The 20,305-nt window shown below is 33.9% G+C and overlaps 2 protein-coding genes across 2 annotated transcripts; both read left to right on the top strand.

The window, feature by feature from the left end:
- Positions 1-717: 717 nt before the first annotated feature.
- On the top strand, positions 718-7,903 carry LOC113395643 (cell cycle control protein 50A). The gene is made up of 9 exons (XM_026633286.2): positions 718-900; positions 977-1,110; positions 1,529-1,731; positions 1,814-1,947; positions 2,989-3,108; positions 3,528-3,613; positions 4,155-4,290; positions 4,582-4,747; positions 7,032-7,903. The coding sequence occupies exons 1-9, from the start codon at positions 846-848 to the stop codon at positions 7,075-7,077; spliced, it is 1,080 nt and encodes a 359-aa protein (XP_026489071.1). The 5' UTR covers positions 718-845; the 3' UTR covers positions 7,078-7,903.
- Positions 7,904-12,137: 4,234 nt separating this feature from the next.
- On the top strand, positions 12,138-20,212 carry LOC113395642 (apyrase-like). The gene is made up of 11 exons (XM_026633285.2): positions 12,138-12,331; positions 13,123-13,345; positions 13,624-13,815; positions 15,616-15,746; positions 16,074-16,218; positions 16,672-16,798; positions 17,184-17,338; positions 18,102-18,192; positions 18,719-18,880; positions 19,079-19,245; positions 20,053-20,212. The coding sequence occupies exons 1-11, from the start codon at positions 12,225-12,227 to the stop codon at positions 20,176-20,178; spliced, it is 1,626 nt and encodes a 541-aa protein (XP_026489070.2). The 5' UTR covers positions 12,138-12,224; the 3' UTR covers positions 20,179-20,212.
- The last annotated feature ends 93 nt before the right edge of the window (positions 20,213-20,305 follow it).

Raw genomic sequence — 20,305 nt, 5'->3', positions numbered from 1 at the left:
TTATAGTAACGTCCTTCGTTATCTTAACAAAAGGCTCATGTACGAAGCACGGACTGTTGTTTCTCATCTGCAATATGTGTGTTGGGTTCCTTAGTTTCTTTTTTTTCTTATATTACCTTAAAGATTAATAATAGATAATTTAAATATTCTGTTTGCGTGACAGTCGGCATAAGTGATCAGATAAAAAATGTATACAGACAATGATTATAATAAATGTCATTAGTTTATAACAACAGTATTGCTTCTTTTAAAAGAAAATATTCATATTAATATATTTAAATATACATACTTTTAAAAATAGTTCAGTCTAATTTTAAATAGCTACTTAACTGATATATGCAATATAGTGATGTAATATTTTATTTTTTATTTAAATATTTCTAAAAAAGTAATTAGGTATATTACTTACCTACAAATTTGTTTATTGTCGATTAATAAGCAAGTCTATTGCTTCTATAGATATTGAATAAGGTTTTTTACATCAATTATGATTTTTTATTGAACTATATACAAAAAAATATATAATAGATAGATAACAAAAAATATTGATCATATAGCGTGCTTTAAAATTGTTTTAATTTACTTACATAACCAAAAACTACGTTGACATGTCAAGATTAAGGTTGTTCAGTGTAACACCGTTGCCACGTTTTTAAGGGAAAAAATAATATAAATACGTTGACAGTGACAAATGACATTGAACTAATTTTTATATTGACAAATGACAATGAATAAGGAGAGTTTATCTTGTTAGTTGTTACTTGTATTTATGTGGTCGTATTATTGCACCTATAATAATCTAAAGAATCACTTTATGTCGATGAAATTACAAGTTTGAACGTAAAATGGCTACTTCGAGTGATACATCGGACCAGAATGTTAAATCGAGACGCCCTGCAGGTAATTTAGGAACATAACGACACACCTTTAGTGGCCTCGCGTTATTGATCCGTGATATTTAACTTTTAATTTCTAGAATCGGCCTTTAAGCAGCAGCGATTGCCAGCTTGGCAACCCATTCTAACCGCAGGCACCGTTCTCCCTACGTTTTTCGTGATAGGTATTGCGTTTATACCTGTAGGTATTGGTTTGCTCTATTTTTCTGATGAGGTAAGCTTCACAAATAGATAAGACCTTAACATTAGTTCAAATCAATTCACCAATATGACAAAGATTTAAATTTTACAACTCTTTCAGCAATGGAATTGAAATATATCTTCTGAAAACCATATCTCTATAAAATTATACTAAAAGATATCCTAATTTGTTTTCGTTAATGTTTCCTGTCATTTTTTATTCCAATTAAACTGTTTCGAGTTCTGAAACATATCAAAATAACTGTAAAGGAATGCAATGCCATTCCTTTTAATTAAGTTGATAAAAATAAAAAAATATATATACATATTCAAGTCATCATATAAAGCCTTATTAAAAATAAATATATGCAATCAAAAGAACACTTCCTAATTTTTATTATCATTAAAAACTATTTAATATCAAAATTATTATATTAATTTGCTCATTGTAGGTAAAAGAGCATGTTATAGACTATACATACTGTCTAAAGGATGATGAAAATATAACATGTGCTGAATATATAAAGCAGAATAACATGGAGCCTTGTACTTGTCAAATTCCGTTTAATCTAACCGAGGATTTTAAAGGTGATGTGTACTTTTACTATGGTCTCAGCAACTACTACCAAAATCACCGGAGATATGTAAAATCGAGGTATATATGTTACTGCTACATTAAAAATGTTGTTCGTAACTAGTGTATCCATTAGAGTGATAAATAATCGTTTTTTATATAGGGATGATAGTCAGCTGCTTGGACGCTTGACACTCACTCCATCATCAGATTGTGAGCCATTTGCATATGCTGAAGAAGATGGGAAGATGAAGCCTATTGCACCCTGTGGTGCTATAGCCAACTCTCTCTTTAACGGTAAAGTCATTTCTAAATTATTTTTTTATTTATTTTATTCCTTAAAACTAACACCTTATCACACTTACATGATAAACAACAAATATATATTTTTGGATACCCAACAAAACTACAACACTGATTAATATAGAACTTTCTTGTTATCTTGTATATTTATAATGTAAGCCAATTTTTGTCCCAGTGATAATGATAGCTGCATATAAAAAATCGGTCATCGTCTCATTTTGAAGAGCTCCCATGAATGTGCAGAAAATTAAAGAGGCAGTTTACTGAATTGAATGCAATTTATTAAATTGAATAAAGAATTAATTTTAATAATAATAATAAAATTAAACCATTTCTATATTTAAAAAAATTGGGTGAAAGTTAAGCCCATTTTGTCAGTCCTAACAACGATCAAAACCCCATTTTTTAATAAAGAATAGCATAGTCTATTTTTTTTAAATAATAGTATTAATGCCCCATTTAAAGGAATCCTTACTAATATAGCTTTTACATCGGGATAACATATAGGCTATAATTTGTGAATTGTACCTGACAAACGCGGGAGAAGCTTAAAGCTTGTACTCTAGGTAGGTCTTGGATTGAACTGGACCCCTAAACCATTACGCTATTGATGCTTAACTTTGGCCGAGACATCACTTCAATGTCAAATATTGTTTATTTGTCTTTATTCCTGATTTAGTTGGAATAGGCTGTATATATAGGCTGTAGACAAATGTTTCTGTTCACACTTACCAATTCGAACAGGATATTTCGCACGCTTTATGTTACAGGGTGAGAGAGTGGTCTCGAACGCGCCTCAATAGATTGCTGATACAATGGCCACGAGCCATCACAGCTATCTGTAATGTGTATCCTACTCTCTAAAGAGGCTGCTATATTCCACTTCAGGGTCCATATTGATCATGCCCGCAGTACACCACGAGGTTACCGACCTGCAGCCCTGACAGAGCGTGTATAATCAATAAGAATCTGAAGTTTTGTCATATTTTAATGTCACCGGTGTAAATAGGTTAAAAAACTTTTCTTTTTTTTCAGACACATTGTTAGTACGCTCCCAGGATTCGGATAAAAATGTACCAGTTCTGAGGACAGGTATTGCATGGACTTCAGACAAAGATATCAAGTTTAGAAATCCACCTGGAGACCTGAAGACTGGTACGATTAATTATTAAACTGATTGAATATCCTTACAATATTATTGTATATTAAAATGAAACTCTTAATCGTTTTAAATATGTCATGGTAACTCTAAAAGATAATGTCAAACGTCGGCAATATGAATCGTGAATCGGTCGGACTTATAACTTCATAAGTTCAATTTACATTGCACAGTTTATAAAATCGTCTAAAGGTTATTCTTCAGAGTGTGTGGACTAAAGTTACATTGGATAAATTAATCTTCTATCATTAAACTACTAGCGGTCAGTGCCCTAACCTCTTAAACCATCGACAAATCGAAAGCTAACCTTGTGCTTTGATCAAACAAGAGTAAAAATGGAATTTATACATTGAATACCAGTGAATTAGGAAATATGCTCACTATGCATGTATATATAATATCTTAATTCTTCCAGCCTTTGCAAACTTTACGAAACCAATCAACTGGCGCAATCCGGTTTGGATGCTGGATCCCAATAATTCAGATAACAATGGATTCCAGGTGAGATTATAACTTTTGGTTTATGTATCCGTATTTAGGGGAGATATACAGTTTAGTAACATTTCAATGATTTACTATTCCTGAGCTATTTCGGTCACGGCGAATATTTTCAAGTGAGATCTGACCAGGACAGCACAGACCACGAGTGAGTGTGCAGACACAAATGCAGTCTGCAGAGTTAGAGTATTCTAAGGTATTTGGATACGATGACTTGGCAAATACGACATGACGAGAAAGAGTTCAGGCAGGCTTACGTGCTTTCAAAGCACTGAGAATTCCCCGCAAAACTTCCAAAAACTTATTTGGCCTTGTCCAATCTTGGGGGTTTGAATCGAGACCCAGGCTCCAAAGCTGAAGGTCCATTTGAATGGTAGACACAATTGACAGTTGAGGGTATTAGTTTGAGTTAGAAATCAATTGGTATTTTAAAATTCAAAATCAATAAAAATACCAATTTCTACAAGGAATCAGCTGAAAAATATTAAGTTAAGATAATGCTTTCAAATGTTACGGCTTAATATTGACGCGTTTCATTTTCAAGAACGAGGACCTGATAGTGTGGATGCGCACTGCGGCTCTGCCAACTTTCCGCAAGCTTTACCGAAGAGTTGATCATTCACAAGTCGGGTTCAGCACTGGACTATTTAAAGGACCTTACATTCTGAGAGTAGAATACAGTGAGTACATACGTCTGTTGTTTATTTATTTATTTATATACGGAAAGCAAACTGCTTAAAAAAAGGTATTTGACCTATTTTGTTAAATTAAAAATATTAAAAAAACAGTTGAGTCTTCGCAGTTGGAAAAATATCGTGGTAATGAATTCATAACAAGATTACAACTGTAACAAAAATTTTCTGTATTTTTTTTTCAAAAGTTTTAACAAAAACAACAAATTACACGTCTTTATTTTCATATTGTCTGTTCATAACTTGGTAACTTTATAATTCTTTAAAATGTTTGCTCAGACTACCCCGTGACAGACTTCGACGGAACGAAATCGTTCATTATATCGACAACGTCATTGCTCGGAGGCAAGAATCCTTTCCTGGGCGTGGCGTACGTCGTGGTGGGCACGCTGTGTCTGCTGCTGGGCATCGTGCTGCTCGTGATACACGTGAGATGCTCCAAGAGGTATGCGTTCATATAATAACAATACTATATTTATTTTAAAAAATGGATATGACGTACATAGGAAAATTATTTTGTAACATAGTGTGATGTGATTCAAAAATTTAAAAGCCAGGCAAGCAATTTAAACTACCTTCATGATGTCAGACCACTTCCACCCCGAATGTGGCTGTGTAGTAAACCACGCCTTACTCTGCCAATTCGCCGCCAAACACCCTGTATCACATATATATAGATTCATACAGTAAGAAATCTTAAAGAAAAAAAAAAATTAAAATAATAAGTCTACCTACCATTCTAAATAAAAATTCTCAATAGACAATATAAATAAGTTTTAACCACTCCGTAATTATAGATACCCCCCATATATCCCTCGATCGGGTTACATAGAACATGTTCCTATAAATCAAAATGTCACTTTAACTTCGTAAGTTTATTTTGTTTTTTTTTTTTTTAATTAAATACATATAGACCTTTAGTCCGTTACAGCACCAGATTCTGAAACGATGATCTATGTCGGATTAACTAATCTGAAAAGTCATTGGTTGATGCGCTAACCGATTAGCGTTAATTAATAAAACTTCTTACAGAAACTGCTGTTTAATATCTAAAATAAACTAATTTGACAATAATTTACTCAGGCAAGAAAAGTAATTCAAATGAAACGGCAGGTGTATGTATTCTGTTCATAACGTCTGTTTTTTTTTTCGCGCAAAAATGACACGGACTAAACTATTCATAGACATAATTATTATGAATAATAAAAAATACGAGTATAACTGACACTATCGCTTCGACGCATTCAATGTCTCGATAATAGCCTAAACATTACCTAAGCATCACATTTAACAAAGTCAGTAATGCCGTCGCACCTACGGCTGCGAGGCTTGGCATCTTGAGTTTTACCTGTGGGTCAAATTCAAAGTAAATGAACATTTACTTTCGTCCTCTTGCCTTTGAAATGGACCATGTACGTACGCACGTGCGTACGTGCTGCACGTAAATATAATATTGTAATTTAACTGTACTTTTAATTTAATTGTTACACTTTTGATGAATCCAATTACATAACATAACATACATAATCAGCCTGTAAATTTCCCACTGCTGGGCTAAGGCCTCCTCTCCCGTTAAGGAGAAGGTATGGAGCATATTCCACCACGCTGCTCCAATGCGGGTTGGTGGAAAATACATGTGGCAGAATTTCGTTGAAATTAGACACATGTAGGTTTCCTCACGATGTTTTCCTTCACCGCCGAGCACGAGATGAATTATAAACACAAATTAAGCACATGAAAACTCAGTGGTGCCTGTCTGGGTTTGAACCCGAAATCATCGGTTAAGATGCACGCGTTCTAACCACTGGGCCATCATAAAATAATTCGAGTAAGAAAATAAATTCAAAAGGCAACGCAGAAGATATAAAACATCAAACAGATTTATGTTTACATACAACGACACGTGCTATTAACCTCATAAGTCGATCTGATTGTGCGGAATTGAATCTTATTACTAACGCAATTAGGCTTTTATTTGCATGATGATCAACTGGTGATAAAGTCATAGCAACGCGTTTAAATTCTGTCAAATTAGTTCATCTTAGAGGTTGTGTTTACCGGAAGTAGTACCAGTATCCTATATTAGTAAAATTGATGTATGACTAAATTAAAATATTTTACTATAATTTAAATAATACACAATTTTATGCTTTGTTTTGTTTACTTTTTTTTAGTTTTGTTTCCAGTAGTATTATTATATTGGTAGTCATTTTTATCCTTCCTCCATATTTCCTAGTTCCCGGTTTCTTCGTATTTTTAATAATATTTTATTTTATTTGTATTTTTTATAGATACAACACAAAAAGGCGGCACTTAGCTTATATTCGAGTAAAAATACTAAACCCACTAAATATTCAAAATTTAAATATGTTGTTTGTTTTGGTTAATATTTATAAAATAATTTAATAGCTGCGTAAAGCTATTAAGCCCAATGAACGAATTCTTCCGACTTCCTTGACGAGTATATAAATAAATTTATACACTTTAGTCGGTGGTTTTCCCGCAACAATTTCCTATTGGACTTGGGAACCTTCAAGAAAAACCCCGCTGATGCGGATGTCCATGGGTGGTGTCAGTCACTTTCCATCAGATTAACCTCCATTTGCCATGATTTTGAAAAAACACACATTTTCGTGTACAATTAAAGCGAGCGAATTGCCGCCATAAAATATTGAAATTTTTAATATATATTTAATATAACACTAATGTGGTATTATGTTCAATTTCAGCACAACAGAGATGATCAACGTGAACCCACGCACTCCGTATTCTTAATCTGGACCAGAAACAAATTAAAACCGTTTGAACAGAATTCTAAAATAAATATTAAAGCCCTTTGTTATATCTTTCACAAGCATTTGTCGTTACCGAGATGTGGTATAGCGCTACACGTGCCAAGACTTGACCGAATTGTTTTAGATTATGAGATTTTCGTTCTTGTATAATCCGCGCGCTAACAGAATGGGATGCGATCTTTAGCGAGACACAAGATAAGTACCGTCAGCAAACTCGCGTCGATGTTGACGAAAATTTATTCCTAATTTTTAATGGTTGTATATCGTACGGTTATTTATGTTAGTGATTACGATAATTGGAGATATGTAAAATGTTAAAAACACTCTTAATACATACATACATATTGCACTTAAACCGTGAGCCTCTTTATTACTTTGCCAGATTAAATATCCGACAATATTTATACTTCGGAAATTCTTTGCTAACGTTACTTCTCTCGAGAACAATTCTTGATATACTTTGACAAAGTTCCATTCCGTTCTCATCGCGCCGATTATATCGACTGATATGCTTTCATGACATCGAAATATTATGAAATTGTATGAACTCTATTTGGCCTTTTATGAACGGCAAAAATAATAAGTTAATGAGAGTTACTGAATATGTAACAATTTGTACGTCAACCGAGTTGCGAAACCTAAAACTTAATAAAATACTTACAATCGCAGGTAAACTGAATATAATATAATACATTGAATGATACGTATCATGAAACTTTTTAAAAGTGTAAAAAGATTTAACCGCAATTTGTGTTGCCAGTATTATTCTACTACGGATCAAGTAAATCAGTTTCACTTATAATTATTTTGAGTGCTTTATAATGTAGTCTACATTATTTACAACGAACGATAAAAAAAATTAAGCACCTACCTAATTAGTGGTTTTAAAATTTTCGTACTTCCGATAAAGAACCTTATTATTATACCAATATAGTTCAATCTCAAGTCTGTCTATGACAGTCCATTTCTTTAAGTCGATCATGAAATTTCTATATTTCTAACCTATTATTATTAATAGTGGAATTTACCAATAAATTTTATTTATAGGTGATGGAGAATGTTGTATCTTCTTCTTTCGTATGTTAGATTAATGATGAAAGAAAGAGACGACAATGTTGAAATAAACACTCGCTAAACGACTTTTATAAGTAAGCGCTAATATAAACACGTTACGTCTTGTTCTTGTTGTCGTACGTAGATCTGTGTGCTATTACGGTTAGAGTCTAGCGACTGTTGCTGTCAAACATTTGTTGCGAATTGATATCAAATCAAAAATTTATAAATCAGTATTGTGGCCCTATGCAGTAGCTAAGTTATCCATAATACAGATTTATCAATCCAAAAACAAATATTCGATAGCAACAGTTGCTATGCTGTAACCGTTATTACGGTTCGACCACCACCACTGTTCACTCAAGATGCGCCGCTCCACTTTAAATTCTATTAATCTAATTTTGTTTTTTTTTTTTTGCGTATTCTTATATTAGTGTTCTCACACGTCACGACATCTTGTAAACGTCACTAGTATATATTTTAACGGTTATATTTTAACGTGCAGTGAACAGAACGAATACGAATCGAAACGGCGCATGTCGCAGCTTGTCACGTCACTATTTTTATGTATTTAAATACTTGATAAATCTACTTAAAAAATTTAGTTAAAAATATGAACATAAAGTTTTTTTTTTTTTTTTCGAATCAATAATGTAACGTCTATTACTTCACAATAAATTAAAAATAATGTACAGAATTTAAAATCTTTTAAATTATTTTTTTGTTTAAAGTTATATACGATTCCAGTTTTTATAACTGTAATTAGTAGAAGATAATTGATTTCAAAAAAATGATGAAAATTACTCATTACTGCGTACAACTGCGAAATTAGAGGTTTGTTTGTAAAATAACATATTTTTTGTTGATATTGTTCTAGAATATTATTTGTGATAAACTGTTTATTGTTTCATTTAGTTTTAACTTATATTTTTATTTATGTAACAGTATTTTAATGTTAGGAACTTATCTATTATCTGTGTTGCTTAGGGGGTGAATTGTTAAACAACGTTGTCTTCTTCATTAAAACCAGTAATTCCCAAAGTGGTCCAGGTGGACCCCAGGGGTCCACTGGAGACTTGCTGGGGATCTACGTAGGCGTGAATAAAAAATGGGGGTCCATATGATGTTAATGGGGGTCCACGAAAAGTTATCTGCTTTTGATAGTAAAGAGCAAAAATGTAAGCATAGTTTTTATAAGGGCCTACCTATGAGAATCACTAATAAATTCATAGATTTTAATTGCTGAAATACTCGTAGGGTTACTAAGGATAGAATTAAAACCACCAATATCAAACAAGTTTAAATTTAGTTCCTATTTTAGTGTTTCTCTCAAACTGTGGTTATGGACACATGCCAGTAGTTGGTCCACGAGAAAAATAAGTTTGGGAACTACTGATTCAAACATCAAATTAATGGTGTCAGAAAGAGATAGATCGATGTTTAGCTGAATACCCACTACTAGTACTACTAACACTTATAAGTAAGTAGATTTTTGTAGTGATTATTTATATTAATATGTAAAGAACAAAAATGTTGCTAAGTGCCTTTTAGATATATTAAATTGTAATTCTTAGGTTATAGTATCTTTCAGATTAGTATTAAAATGATTTTAAAGTACTTAATGCATTACAGATAAAAAATAAAAATGACCCGTACTTCAGAATGGATAATTTATAAAAAAAGTTTTTATGTAAACGGCCAGTTAAAAAAAAGGGATTCAAAGTTCTAAACTGTAGTATCACCAACTCGAGGTATGCGCGAAATTTGACCTCAATCGTTTGTGTGGTTTTAATGCAGTTGTAATGTTTGACCCACACATACTTACAAACGAAGTTAAAAGCTTGCATGGTTAAATGTACACTTCAATGTTGTAACTTTAATTTCCAAGTAGAATGTATTAAATTTTATCAAAATTATTTATTTGATAACTTAAGGCGTACCACTGCCGAGAGTGTAATGATGACATTTGATTAAATTTCTTAAAAATATATATTTCGATATTGTATAACACACATGCATTTATTAAAAATATATATTGTTAAAAATACAGCTTTTGTCTCCTTAAATTTATTGTAATAAATGCTTGAAATAAAATTATGGATTTTATTTGTTGTACCCATTTTTTAGGGTTCCTTATCTCTAGAAAAAAGGAACCCTTATAAGATCACTTCGGTGTCCGTCTTTCTGTCTGCCTGTCAAGACCCTTTTTCACAGAAACGCGTAAACGTGGAAAGTTGCAATTAATACCAAATACTATGGTTTGCGTTCATGTGCGCAATACATAGATATGGCCGGTATGTCGCATTTCCCATATATTTGCAACGGAAATCAAAACCTGTGAGGGTACTCCCCGTTGACCTGGAGTCATGAAATTTCTCAAGAAGCAATATCTTGCAGCACAAGTGTAGGAAAAGAACCGTAAATTTGTTGTTACATCGGTTTAAGTTTGTCCATCTCTATGGTGGTACCGAACCCTGAGTATGCGAGTCCGACTCGTACTTTTTTAAATGTGTAGTATATATATTGGCACTCCACACGTGCAGGGGCAAGACCAACATCTTATGTGGCTAATATCAAGGCTGACTCATTCCGGAGTTACATATATGTAAAGAATTGCTTTTAAAATAGTAAAAAACATCGTTTATACTTTCGGCGTATTTTTCAAAATATTTTACAAAAATTTTTAAGTGTCTAAAATGGAGGTTAACATCCCCAAAACTGATTACACCTTTAATTTTTAGTGAAGTTCTCTTACGCACTTCCTTCTGTAGATTTAGTTCGTTTCTATAACGTAATGAATGACATTAATAAAATATATTTATTTTTACTTGCGGAAGTGAATGTTTTATGCATTTTAATCTATATTTATTTATTAATATCATAGCTGCCGACTGCCAGGGATTTCGTGACGGCGACATTTTTATTTTTTATACCATTAGTAACCGACTGCAAGAGTGAACATTAGAATATATATACAACAGTATCCTTAAACTGCTTCTTTTTTACAATTTTATCACAAAGATATATTATCAAATAGTTACATCACTAAGAGATCTACTACTATGGCCAGAATTGCAAATTGAAAAAAAATTTACAGAAAACACTTACAATTAGGTACATCTTTTGTTGAAAATTAATAAAATGATAAATAAATTGAACTAAATCTAGCGTTTATTTCTGCCCATTTTTTAAACGCAAACATCGTTGCTATAAATTTTTAGTCTGCCCCCTAGTCTTTTACTAGAGCAGAGTGATCTTGTATTTCGGCGTAAATTGTTTTCGACATGGGCGGCATTATTACAAAATTTCTTTACCTTTTTCTAGATGTACGCTGACATTGACCATTGCAGTATTAATTCCACAATCTTTATCACAAAATCTATATAAAAGCAAAATACCACTCACTGATTAATCACGAAATCTTAGAAACTATAACCCCTACGAACTTGAAATTTGGTAGGTAGATTCCTAATAGTATCTAGACATTCGCTAAGATAGATTTTACGAAACTCCACCCCTAAGGAGGTAAAACGGGAGTTAGAAGTTTGTATTTTAAACTTCGAGCGGGTAAAGCCGCAAGTTCAGCTAGTATGATATAATTTTATATTTTGCTTGAATGTGTCGTTAGCATTTTAACCTCCTCAATAAAAACCTATCGACTAAAATAGTTCTTAACTTTTTAATAAGTCAACGTTAGTCTGGTAAACTACGTTGAGATAATCTACGTATATCTTAACTTGTCAATACACAAACGTAGTGCTCTAGCCTACGACTGTTCCGTAACTATGACGTATAATACTGTAAAAAAATCAATACGAATCGGTTTAGTAAACATTTTATTGTTATTGGATTTCTGTTATCTATTCTTAATATAACATATCAAACCTATTTAGGTATATACATGTGGATTACTATTAATGCGATCCTTTGCCAGCTATAGAACTGGTGACCATTTAAATAAAATGATAAGATATTAATTATTAAACTAAGCTGATGTTAATGTAGGGAGATAAGATTCCAGATATCATATATTCTGCATGCGCCACGCAGTGACCATCCGCGAAACACGGCGCTATGTCTGTAATTTTGGTGCTCATTTTAGTTATAAACGCAATATCTGGTCAAATTGATAGTGACTTGTTTGAATTAAATATCATTCATTACAACGATTTCCATGCGCAGTAAGTAATATTTATTTCTAATATATAATTATATTTACTTAAGAAAGTCAGGTGAGCTAATGAACAGACTGATCATAACAGGTCATATCCCTTATAGACATGCTACGTAAGAAGTAAAATCCACTTACTATAATGTCAATATAATGCCAAACATGGGATCTAACATAGAGTAAGCCAGTATAAAATATACTTATGTTACTTAAATCACGCCTTGGGTCATAACGAAACATAGCAATTCAAAGGATAACTTCTCTTTGTATAATATATGTTACCCAACACAAAGCGCTTCTTTCGGAAAATAACACATTCGAATCTAAAAATGTGTGTATATGTTACCTGTCCGCTTCGTTGGGCATCAAATGAAAAGGGCGGGAACGATCAATGGAAATTGGTTAAATTATAGCCTTTCTAAAATTATTTATCTATCCTTATTCATCTACGGATGAACCCGCTTCGATTCTTACACGTAGTTTTCACGTGATTGACGCACAAAGAAATGAAAAGTCATTAAATATATATATTATTTATAATCATAGAGATTCCATTGGCTTGGGTCGGTGTTAATTGCTTAAAAATTATGCCTAATGTCTTGCAAGTGGGTTAATTCCCCGTCTGCAATAATTTTATGCAAGATTTGCTTAGCAAAATTTCCTTTCGGATCTTACGGCATCCACGGGCTTACAGAAGACTATCTGATATGACTATTCGACTCTCGAAATGTGCAACATACATATATATATGTATTATAATTATATATATATATAATTGATTTATAACTTTCATATTTTTAGTTTTGACCAAATTGCATTAAGTGGTGGGCCATGCAACCCAACGGAAGGAGACTGCATCGGTGGCTTCTCGCGCCTCTATACCGCTATCATGCAGGCGCTGGAAGCGGAGCCCGACTCCCTACTGCTCAATGGCGGAGATACCTTCCAAGGCACCATATGGTATAACTTCCTACGATGGAATGCCAGCCAGCATTTTATGAATATGTTACCGCATGACGCCCATGTAAGTTATTTATAAATAAAATGCACGTTATCTGAAACATAATACGACAAGAATATCAGTACGAAACCTTCATTTTTGCTTTATATTATAATAAAGAAATACTGATTTTTTTATGTTATTAAAAACAGAGAATGTTTGTGCTTTGTCTGAGACCAGCCTCTTATTGACAATATTGATGTAATAAAAGCAGATATTAGTGTCTATTATAACATCATATTAAATTTTTTTCCAAAGCATATTATTATATAATAAAATGTATGTATATTGTATGTGAAAAGGTACTTGGAAATCATGAATTCGATCACGGCGTCGAGGGTCTGCTGCCGTATTTGCAACATCTGAAATCTCCAATGTTAGGAGCCAATGTTAACACGACCTTCGAACCAGAGATGACGCCCTTTGTGAAAAATCATATCGTCGTTGAACGGAATCAACGCAAGATTGGGATCATTGGCGTTCTGCTGCGGACGGTTGGTTTTAAACTTTTTTCTAATTTATACATAAGCTATTTATAATTTAAATATATATTTTATTTAAGGACTTCTTCCATTTATTTAGTGTAGTGAGCGACAAGGATTCCCCTAATACAAATTGACAGTACACGACATTCGTGGCGAATGTTTTTTTTTGTGTCTGTGTGTCATTTGCTGTTGGCCATACTGGCCTTTACAGCGTCACTGGGCGTGCGGACGCGTACTCCTTGAAGTTTGAGCCCTCACGGGCTCCGAGCGCTTCTGCTCGTGGCACTGTTTAATTGACATCACGAACGTTTTCGTGACGTCAGTAGTCTAGGACCTCGTCTCCGCCGGAAACGGCAACACTGTAGGTGTGTGATGTGTAGTGTTTACCCTACGAATCGAGCGTTTGCAATAGTGATGCTATCGTCTTCTTCGTTCAAGCCGTGCAAAGAAACCTGAGTCTGTTTGGGCGTGGCGATTGAAGCGCGCATAAGCATATATAGCCTCGCCGGGACAACCACTACTTGTCATCCATTTTTCGATGACGCCCCCCAATATTTTTTCTAACAATATTATAAAATAAACTAAATATAAAATTACAAATATTATGTTCTACTTCAAGAATAAAAAAATATGCGATTAGCGCAAGATAAATATAACATCAATCATTACTGTTTAAATATTTCATACTTATTTATCTACAACTGTCTATCTAAACGTACAATCATATGTCAAATAATTAAAAAAATGCGCGTAAAATGTAATTCCCTATCTGATAGGCAGTAATATTTCGAGATATAAACAGTTATTTAACCTTTATCGAGATAGTCATCGTATACTTCTTGTATTATCAACTTCATAACAATCAATAATTTTTAATTGGTATTAGGTATTTATACACTTATGTAAAGATAGACACTATTTTAATATTACATTAATTCTAGTGATAACTAGTACTAATGTCAACGTTTATTTACTTATTACTATAATGGTGTCAATTTGGCGCCGATTTATTCAAATAGAAGCACTACACTTTCTTATTGACAGTCAAAACTATGGGATCATTATGGTAGTTTTTTCGTAGGATATTTACTGGGTCTTATGAATTTTTTTATGAATATTTACAATCTTCAATATAACAAATAAATATACAGAATTAGATCGTCTGTTTCTAATGTGTAAATACTAAATCACTAATTGTATCTTGTACCCTACCGTGAATTCACTAAATAAATAGTTTGCATAGTAACGAATAGTACATCGTTAAATTGCGGAAGACAATGTGTCCTATAAAACGTACACTTAAACCTGTCAACTTCAGAATGTTTCTATTGTTTTTTTTCCTAGTTGGTCTGATCTGTTATATTTTATCAGTGGAGTAATATTTAAGTTAAAATTTCATATTTTGTTTCTTTGTTTAGGTATGTCCTAAAAATTATATTAAATTATTGCCTACAACTGATTTACATGTTTTATTCAAACGAGAACCTGATTTATGCAATTTACCGTATGCATGGTCGTTAGTCTGCAGATAACATAGGTATTCTGCAGATTGTCTAGTTGATGTAAGAATAGAATTTTTTTTTTTCTCTTTAACTGACTTAGCCATATAATCTGCAGAATCCCTTGTTAATCTGCACTCTAACTGATTTACGCAATTTAACGGTAACATATATATAGCAAAAGTTAGCAACTCTATGCATTCGAATAACAGGTGTAAGAAGTTTGTTGCTTGTTATGTTGCATATGTTCTTGAATCTTCGAATCCTTCACTTGCAAATTTGTTACTTATTTAATTGCATAAAATTGTAGTTCTCTGCCCCGACTGGACGTGTTATAATGGAAGACGAATTAGAAGCGGTTAATCGAGAAGCAGCGTTACTCACTGAGAAGGGAGTCGACATTATCATAGTTTTATCGCACGTCGGATATACCAGTGATATGTAAGTATTAAACTAATATGTAATATGATTTGAACTCATATTTTCGTTTTATTAATTTCACATTCCACTAAGCTATTTCGATCCAGATTTGTGAATATATATACCAGTGAAATTCATTCATAGATTTCCTCAGGAGTGCTCTTTAGCCGTAGAATATAAGATGATTAATAAAAACAAAATAAGGTTAACATTAAATAGTTGATGTGGTTACACCCACACTGTTTTGAGAATATTGACGTGTTCTACCTTTAACTAACCTTTGAGCCGTTTACTACTATTGCTATCTTCTGCGCAGCTGACTAGACTGTGATGACATATTGTTTGCAGCTCATTAGCAGCACGTATGTCTTCGGACGTAGACATCATAGTTGGTGGTCACTCGCACTCGTTGCTCTACAACGGTGAGGCTCCGGACGGCTCCAGACCGGTCGGGGAATACCCAACTATCGTCACACAGGACAGCGGCCACAGGGTAAATATTGAATAATATTTTTTTGTTAATTTGGAAAAATTAAAACTTTAGACGTACAAGTCCTATGCTTAGTATGTCTATGTATGTTCATTTATAATATAACACTATAACTTAACATATTATGTTGACATAAATTTAATTTCTAAAGTTCCGAAAACAAATTCGCCGACATCCAAAATGAAAATTTTTGGCGAATCCATAATTAATATCATAGGTTATTAGAGATCTCGACCAATGATACCGCGTCAATTCAATGCTAAAGTTATTTATTAGTCTTTACTCTACCTAAAATTGAAAAAGACTATTTTTTTATAAATCTTAATTGCATTTTGAAATAACATGATATTTTTTTTTACTTGGTAAAAAAAAATTATTACATCATCCAAAATTACGTAATAAAAACTATTGTTAACTGTACTAAAGCTCTACTTTTATTAAATACTATTCTTTTAGATACTAATCGTACAGGCATCGTGTTACACAAGATACCTGGGTGACATAAAGCTATATATAGATAAAGCTGGAAAAATTGTATCTTGGAAGGGACAACCTATTTACCTTGGCACATCTATAGTCAGAGGTATGCACTAATTGTTGCCGTATGGTTTCCCTCTGAGCAATATTCAGTGTTTATTTTTTGGTCCAAAAGACGAATAAGTTAGTATTATTAGACAAAATAACATAACATCCGTGTTCCAAGGTTGGTGGCGTATTTACAATATAAGGAATATGGAATATTTTTTTCAATGACCATTTAGTCATTGGCCCATAGGTACACTAGTCTGCCTATTTAAAAAAAAACTATATAACCCCAACGCATTAGCACATGGTCAAACCGAAGAAGAGGAGTTCAGACAATTGTAAATACGCTAAATAAAAGAAATAATTCGTCTAATTTATACTAATTATACATTAAAATAATACGTAAAAATATAGTTCATGATCAGAAATGAAATCTTTCCCAGATCCCCATATAGAGAGTCTGCTGGAACCGTGGAGACAGGAAGTGGACGCAATTGGCAAGGAGGTGTTGGGTCGCTCACTGTCAGCGCTGCAGCGCGGCTGTTACCGCGGGGAGTGCAACTTGGCCAACTGGGCTTGCGACGGTCTCATCGATGAGGTTAACCACCTTCTTTCACGGAATCTATCCGGGTCAAACATATACAATTCTTACCCACTTAAAACCATCCTGAACCGAAGGCCGTCCTGAAATGGGATTGGTGATGACGTAAAATCTTTTTCACTTATCATCCACGGCCGCTACCCCTTCCATGGCGTGTTTCGTATCGCATAAAATTTTCTAACGACACTTTTTTTTGTTTTGAAAGTTTAGTGAATTGAAGTGAATAATAAAGAAATATAAGAGTATAATCAATAAATTAAATTATTGTTTTTTGTTGAAAAAAAAATGCAATGGGTGTAACCGAAAATAACTAACCGTACTTAATCTCGTATTCGGCGATGAAGGAATATATCGTGAGGAAACCTACGCGTCAACCAACCTACGTCAAATCTTCTTAGAGAAACAGCTATGGGCTGGATCTGTAAAGCCTGGTTTATACAGGGTCAGTAACAGCAAGCCAGTCCAGCGACGACTTCACGGTCACTAGTCAGTACAGTGACTAGCCACCTGTTCTATATTCGGGGTTAGCAAAATTAGTCCAGTGCGACTAACTTTGCTGGCCTGACGCATTCGGGTAATCGCTGCCAGTTTGTTATAGAATGTCCACGTACCTTCTCGTAGCTTACTGACTGTCGTACAACTGACTTACTTTCCGATTCTGTTAACATGTAGCCTGAGTCTGGGTCCGAAATACCGAGTCACTGGGTCCAGTCACTGACCCCGTGTAAGCCATGCATCAGTGAGCGCTTAATGCCTGCAGGTGGTGGGGCTGGCGCGCGCGGGCGAGTGGGGCGGGGCGCACGTGTGTCTCATGAACGCGGGCGGCGTGCGCGCGCACATCGACGTCGGAGGTGCGCTTACACGACAGTAGATCACTAGTGCGGTGCCGAAACTAATCGATCTACGTGTATGAAATTGAGAGAGCTAATTATTTTTAAACAGATGGAACTTGAGCTCTGAACTTTTCTCACATACATTACCTTAAAGCGTGAGGAAGGATTTACTAGCCGAACTAAGCTGATTACACATTTAATTATATACTTCATTTTTTAAATAATATAGCTACGTTTAAGCGCTTTTATATAATCATCGTCTATAGGAGAACATAGGAACTGAACATTTTTATGTCAATTTTTTTTATGAGAAACGTCGTTAACATAGACGAGGTAACTTGTGTTAAGCCCTTAATGTGAATATTTGCATATGAACAAAGTCAGCCATATTTAAATCTTTATAGATCTATTTGAACTAACTCTCAATAAAAGTCTGTCTGCATACTATATTTGAAATATACACATTTGATATACTAAAATTATATATTTTTAAAATAAAATGATATCAGCAAATATTACAATACAATAATAATTTATTAAACAGAAATAACGACTGAGGCATTGTTGATGGCGTTTCCGTTCGAGAATTATGTCCAGCTTTACGATTTGAAAGGAGAGTATATTCTGGAAGCGCTGGAATTTTCAGTGGGAGTAGCAATAAGCGATCCTAGCAACTTCTACAGCAGTCGGATGTTGCAAATAGGCGGTGAGCTACCATTTCTACATTTTATGTGATTTATAATAATTATATTTGCTGAAATATTTTTAAGACAAACGATACATTTTAGTAATTCTGACAAATCTAAGCATTCAATAGTATTGTACATTAACGAAGGCTGATGATGAGGCTTTGAAAAACGGAAATTGGACAGTAGGTCTATAGTCGCGCCGTGTCGCGTTGCAGGCCTGCGCGCCGTGTACAACGCGTCGCAGCCGGCGGGCGCGCGCGTGCTACGCGCGGCCGTGCGCTGCTTGCGCTGCGCCGTGCCGCGCTACGAGCCGCTACGGCGGGACAAGGTCTACCGCGTCGTCTCGCAGAGCTACATCGGCGACGGCGGCGGCGGCTACACGGTGAGGTTCCCACGCTAGCCGGTCTTGTACTTGCATACACTGAACTCTGTGTGCCAGCGGAGGTAGATAAGCCAATACTATCAGGCGAAATTAGCGATGCAAGGATATATATTGCGAAGTTGACCACCTACCATCATCATCATCAGATCATTTGCTATCGATTGCTAAGTCATAGTCAATTTTCAGTTTCGTGTGGTTGGTTTTAATTTCCTGCCGTCAGCCGCATGTTAAACTAGCTGAACCATTACCCACGCGAAATTTACACCTATATCACACAAACGGTCACCTCACATTTTACCCCCGCGAGGCATGAATTAAAAAAAAATAGCCTATATCCTTCCCCAGGACTTGACTATGTATCTCCATAAACTTACCATACCATAAATTCGGTTTTTATATATGTCAATCAATATTTAATATGAAATTTAAGTAACTTAACCGTTAGTAAGTTTCTTTGGGAGATTCTATGGATTTTGGGGAAAAATAAAACAAAATGTCAAATAAAAAATTCTTAGGTATTATTGTTTATTTCGAGGTTAAATAAACAACGAATTTGACTATTTTCCTCTTCAATGACAAACACAATTAAATACATTAACGACATTAAACTTTATACTAGAGTGATAAGGTTTATAATTAACTGAAGAAATATTGCACCATTACTATTGTTGTTCGAAAACATCAAGAATAAAAACACGCAGAACTAACACGTATTTAATATTAAGCAAGAACTATACATTAAATAAAATGTCAATTCTGTCAAAATATAACTGACTAAATTATAGATTATGTCATTATTTATTACAGATGCTGTCACAGAATAGAGAGAATCTAGTGACCCTAGATATGGACTATGTAATGCTGCAGCGATACCTGCGTCGACAAGGCACCGTCTTCAAATATTTGGACGGACGAATTCAAATTGTTAATTAATTATGTAATCGATTTAGTTTTAATCTGAAATAGATTAATCCAATACTAAGTTTGCCGGAGTTTTAACGGATTTCGTCAAAAAACAATTCACTGATCTGAAATTGATACGTTAAAATAAAAATTGACA

Source organism: Vanessa tameamea, chromosome 21 (genome assembly GCF_037043105.1).
Source record: "Vanessa tameamea isolate UH-Manoa-2023 chromosome 21, ilVanTame1 primary haplotype, whole genome shotgun sequence".
NCBI lineage: Eukaryota > Metazoa > Arthropoda > Insecta > Lepidoptera > Nymphalidae > Vanessa > Vanessa tameamea.
This window is presented reverse-complemented; position numbering and strand designations above follow the sequence as displayed.

Bases quoted from the DNA above. Each gene is read 5' to 3' on its own strand.
- LOC113395642 (XM_026633285.2), top strand. From the start codon at position 12,225: ATGTCTGTAATTTTGGTGCTCATTTTAGTTATAAACGCAATATCTGGT. The intron at 13,346-13,623 runs GTAAGTTATTTA...GTATGTGAAAAG, and splicing joins TGTTACCGCATGACGCCCAT to GTACTTGGAAATCATGAATT. The intron at 13,816-15,615 runs GTTGGTTTTAAA...ATAAAATTGTAG, and splicing joins TTGGCGTTCTGCTGCGGACG to TTCTCTGCCCCGACTGGACG.
- LOC113395643 (XM_026633286.2), top strand. From the start codon at position 846: ATGGCTACTTCGAGTGATACATCGGACCAGAATGTTAAATCGAGACGC. The intron at 3,109-3,527 runs GTACGATTAATT...TAATTCTTCCAG, and splicing joins ACCTGGAGACCTGAAGACTG to CCTTTGCAAACTTTACGAAA. The intron at 4,748-7,031 runs GTATGCGTTCAT...GTTCAATTTCAG, and splicing joins CACGTGAGATGCTCCAAGAG to CACAACAGAGATGATCAACG.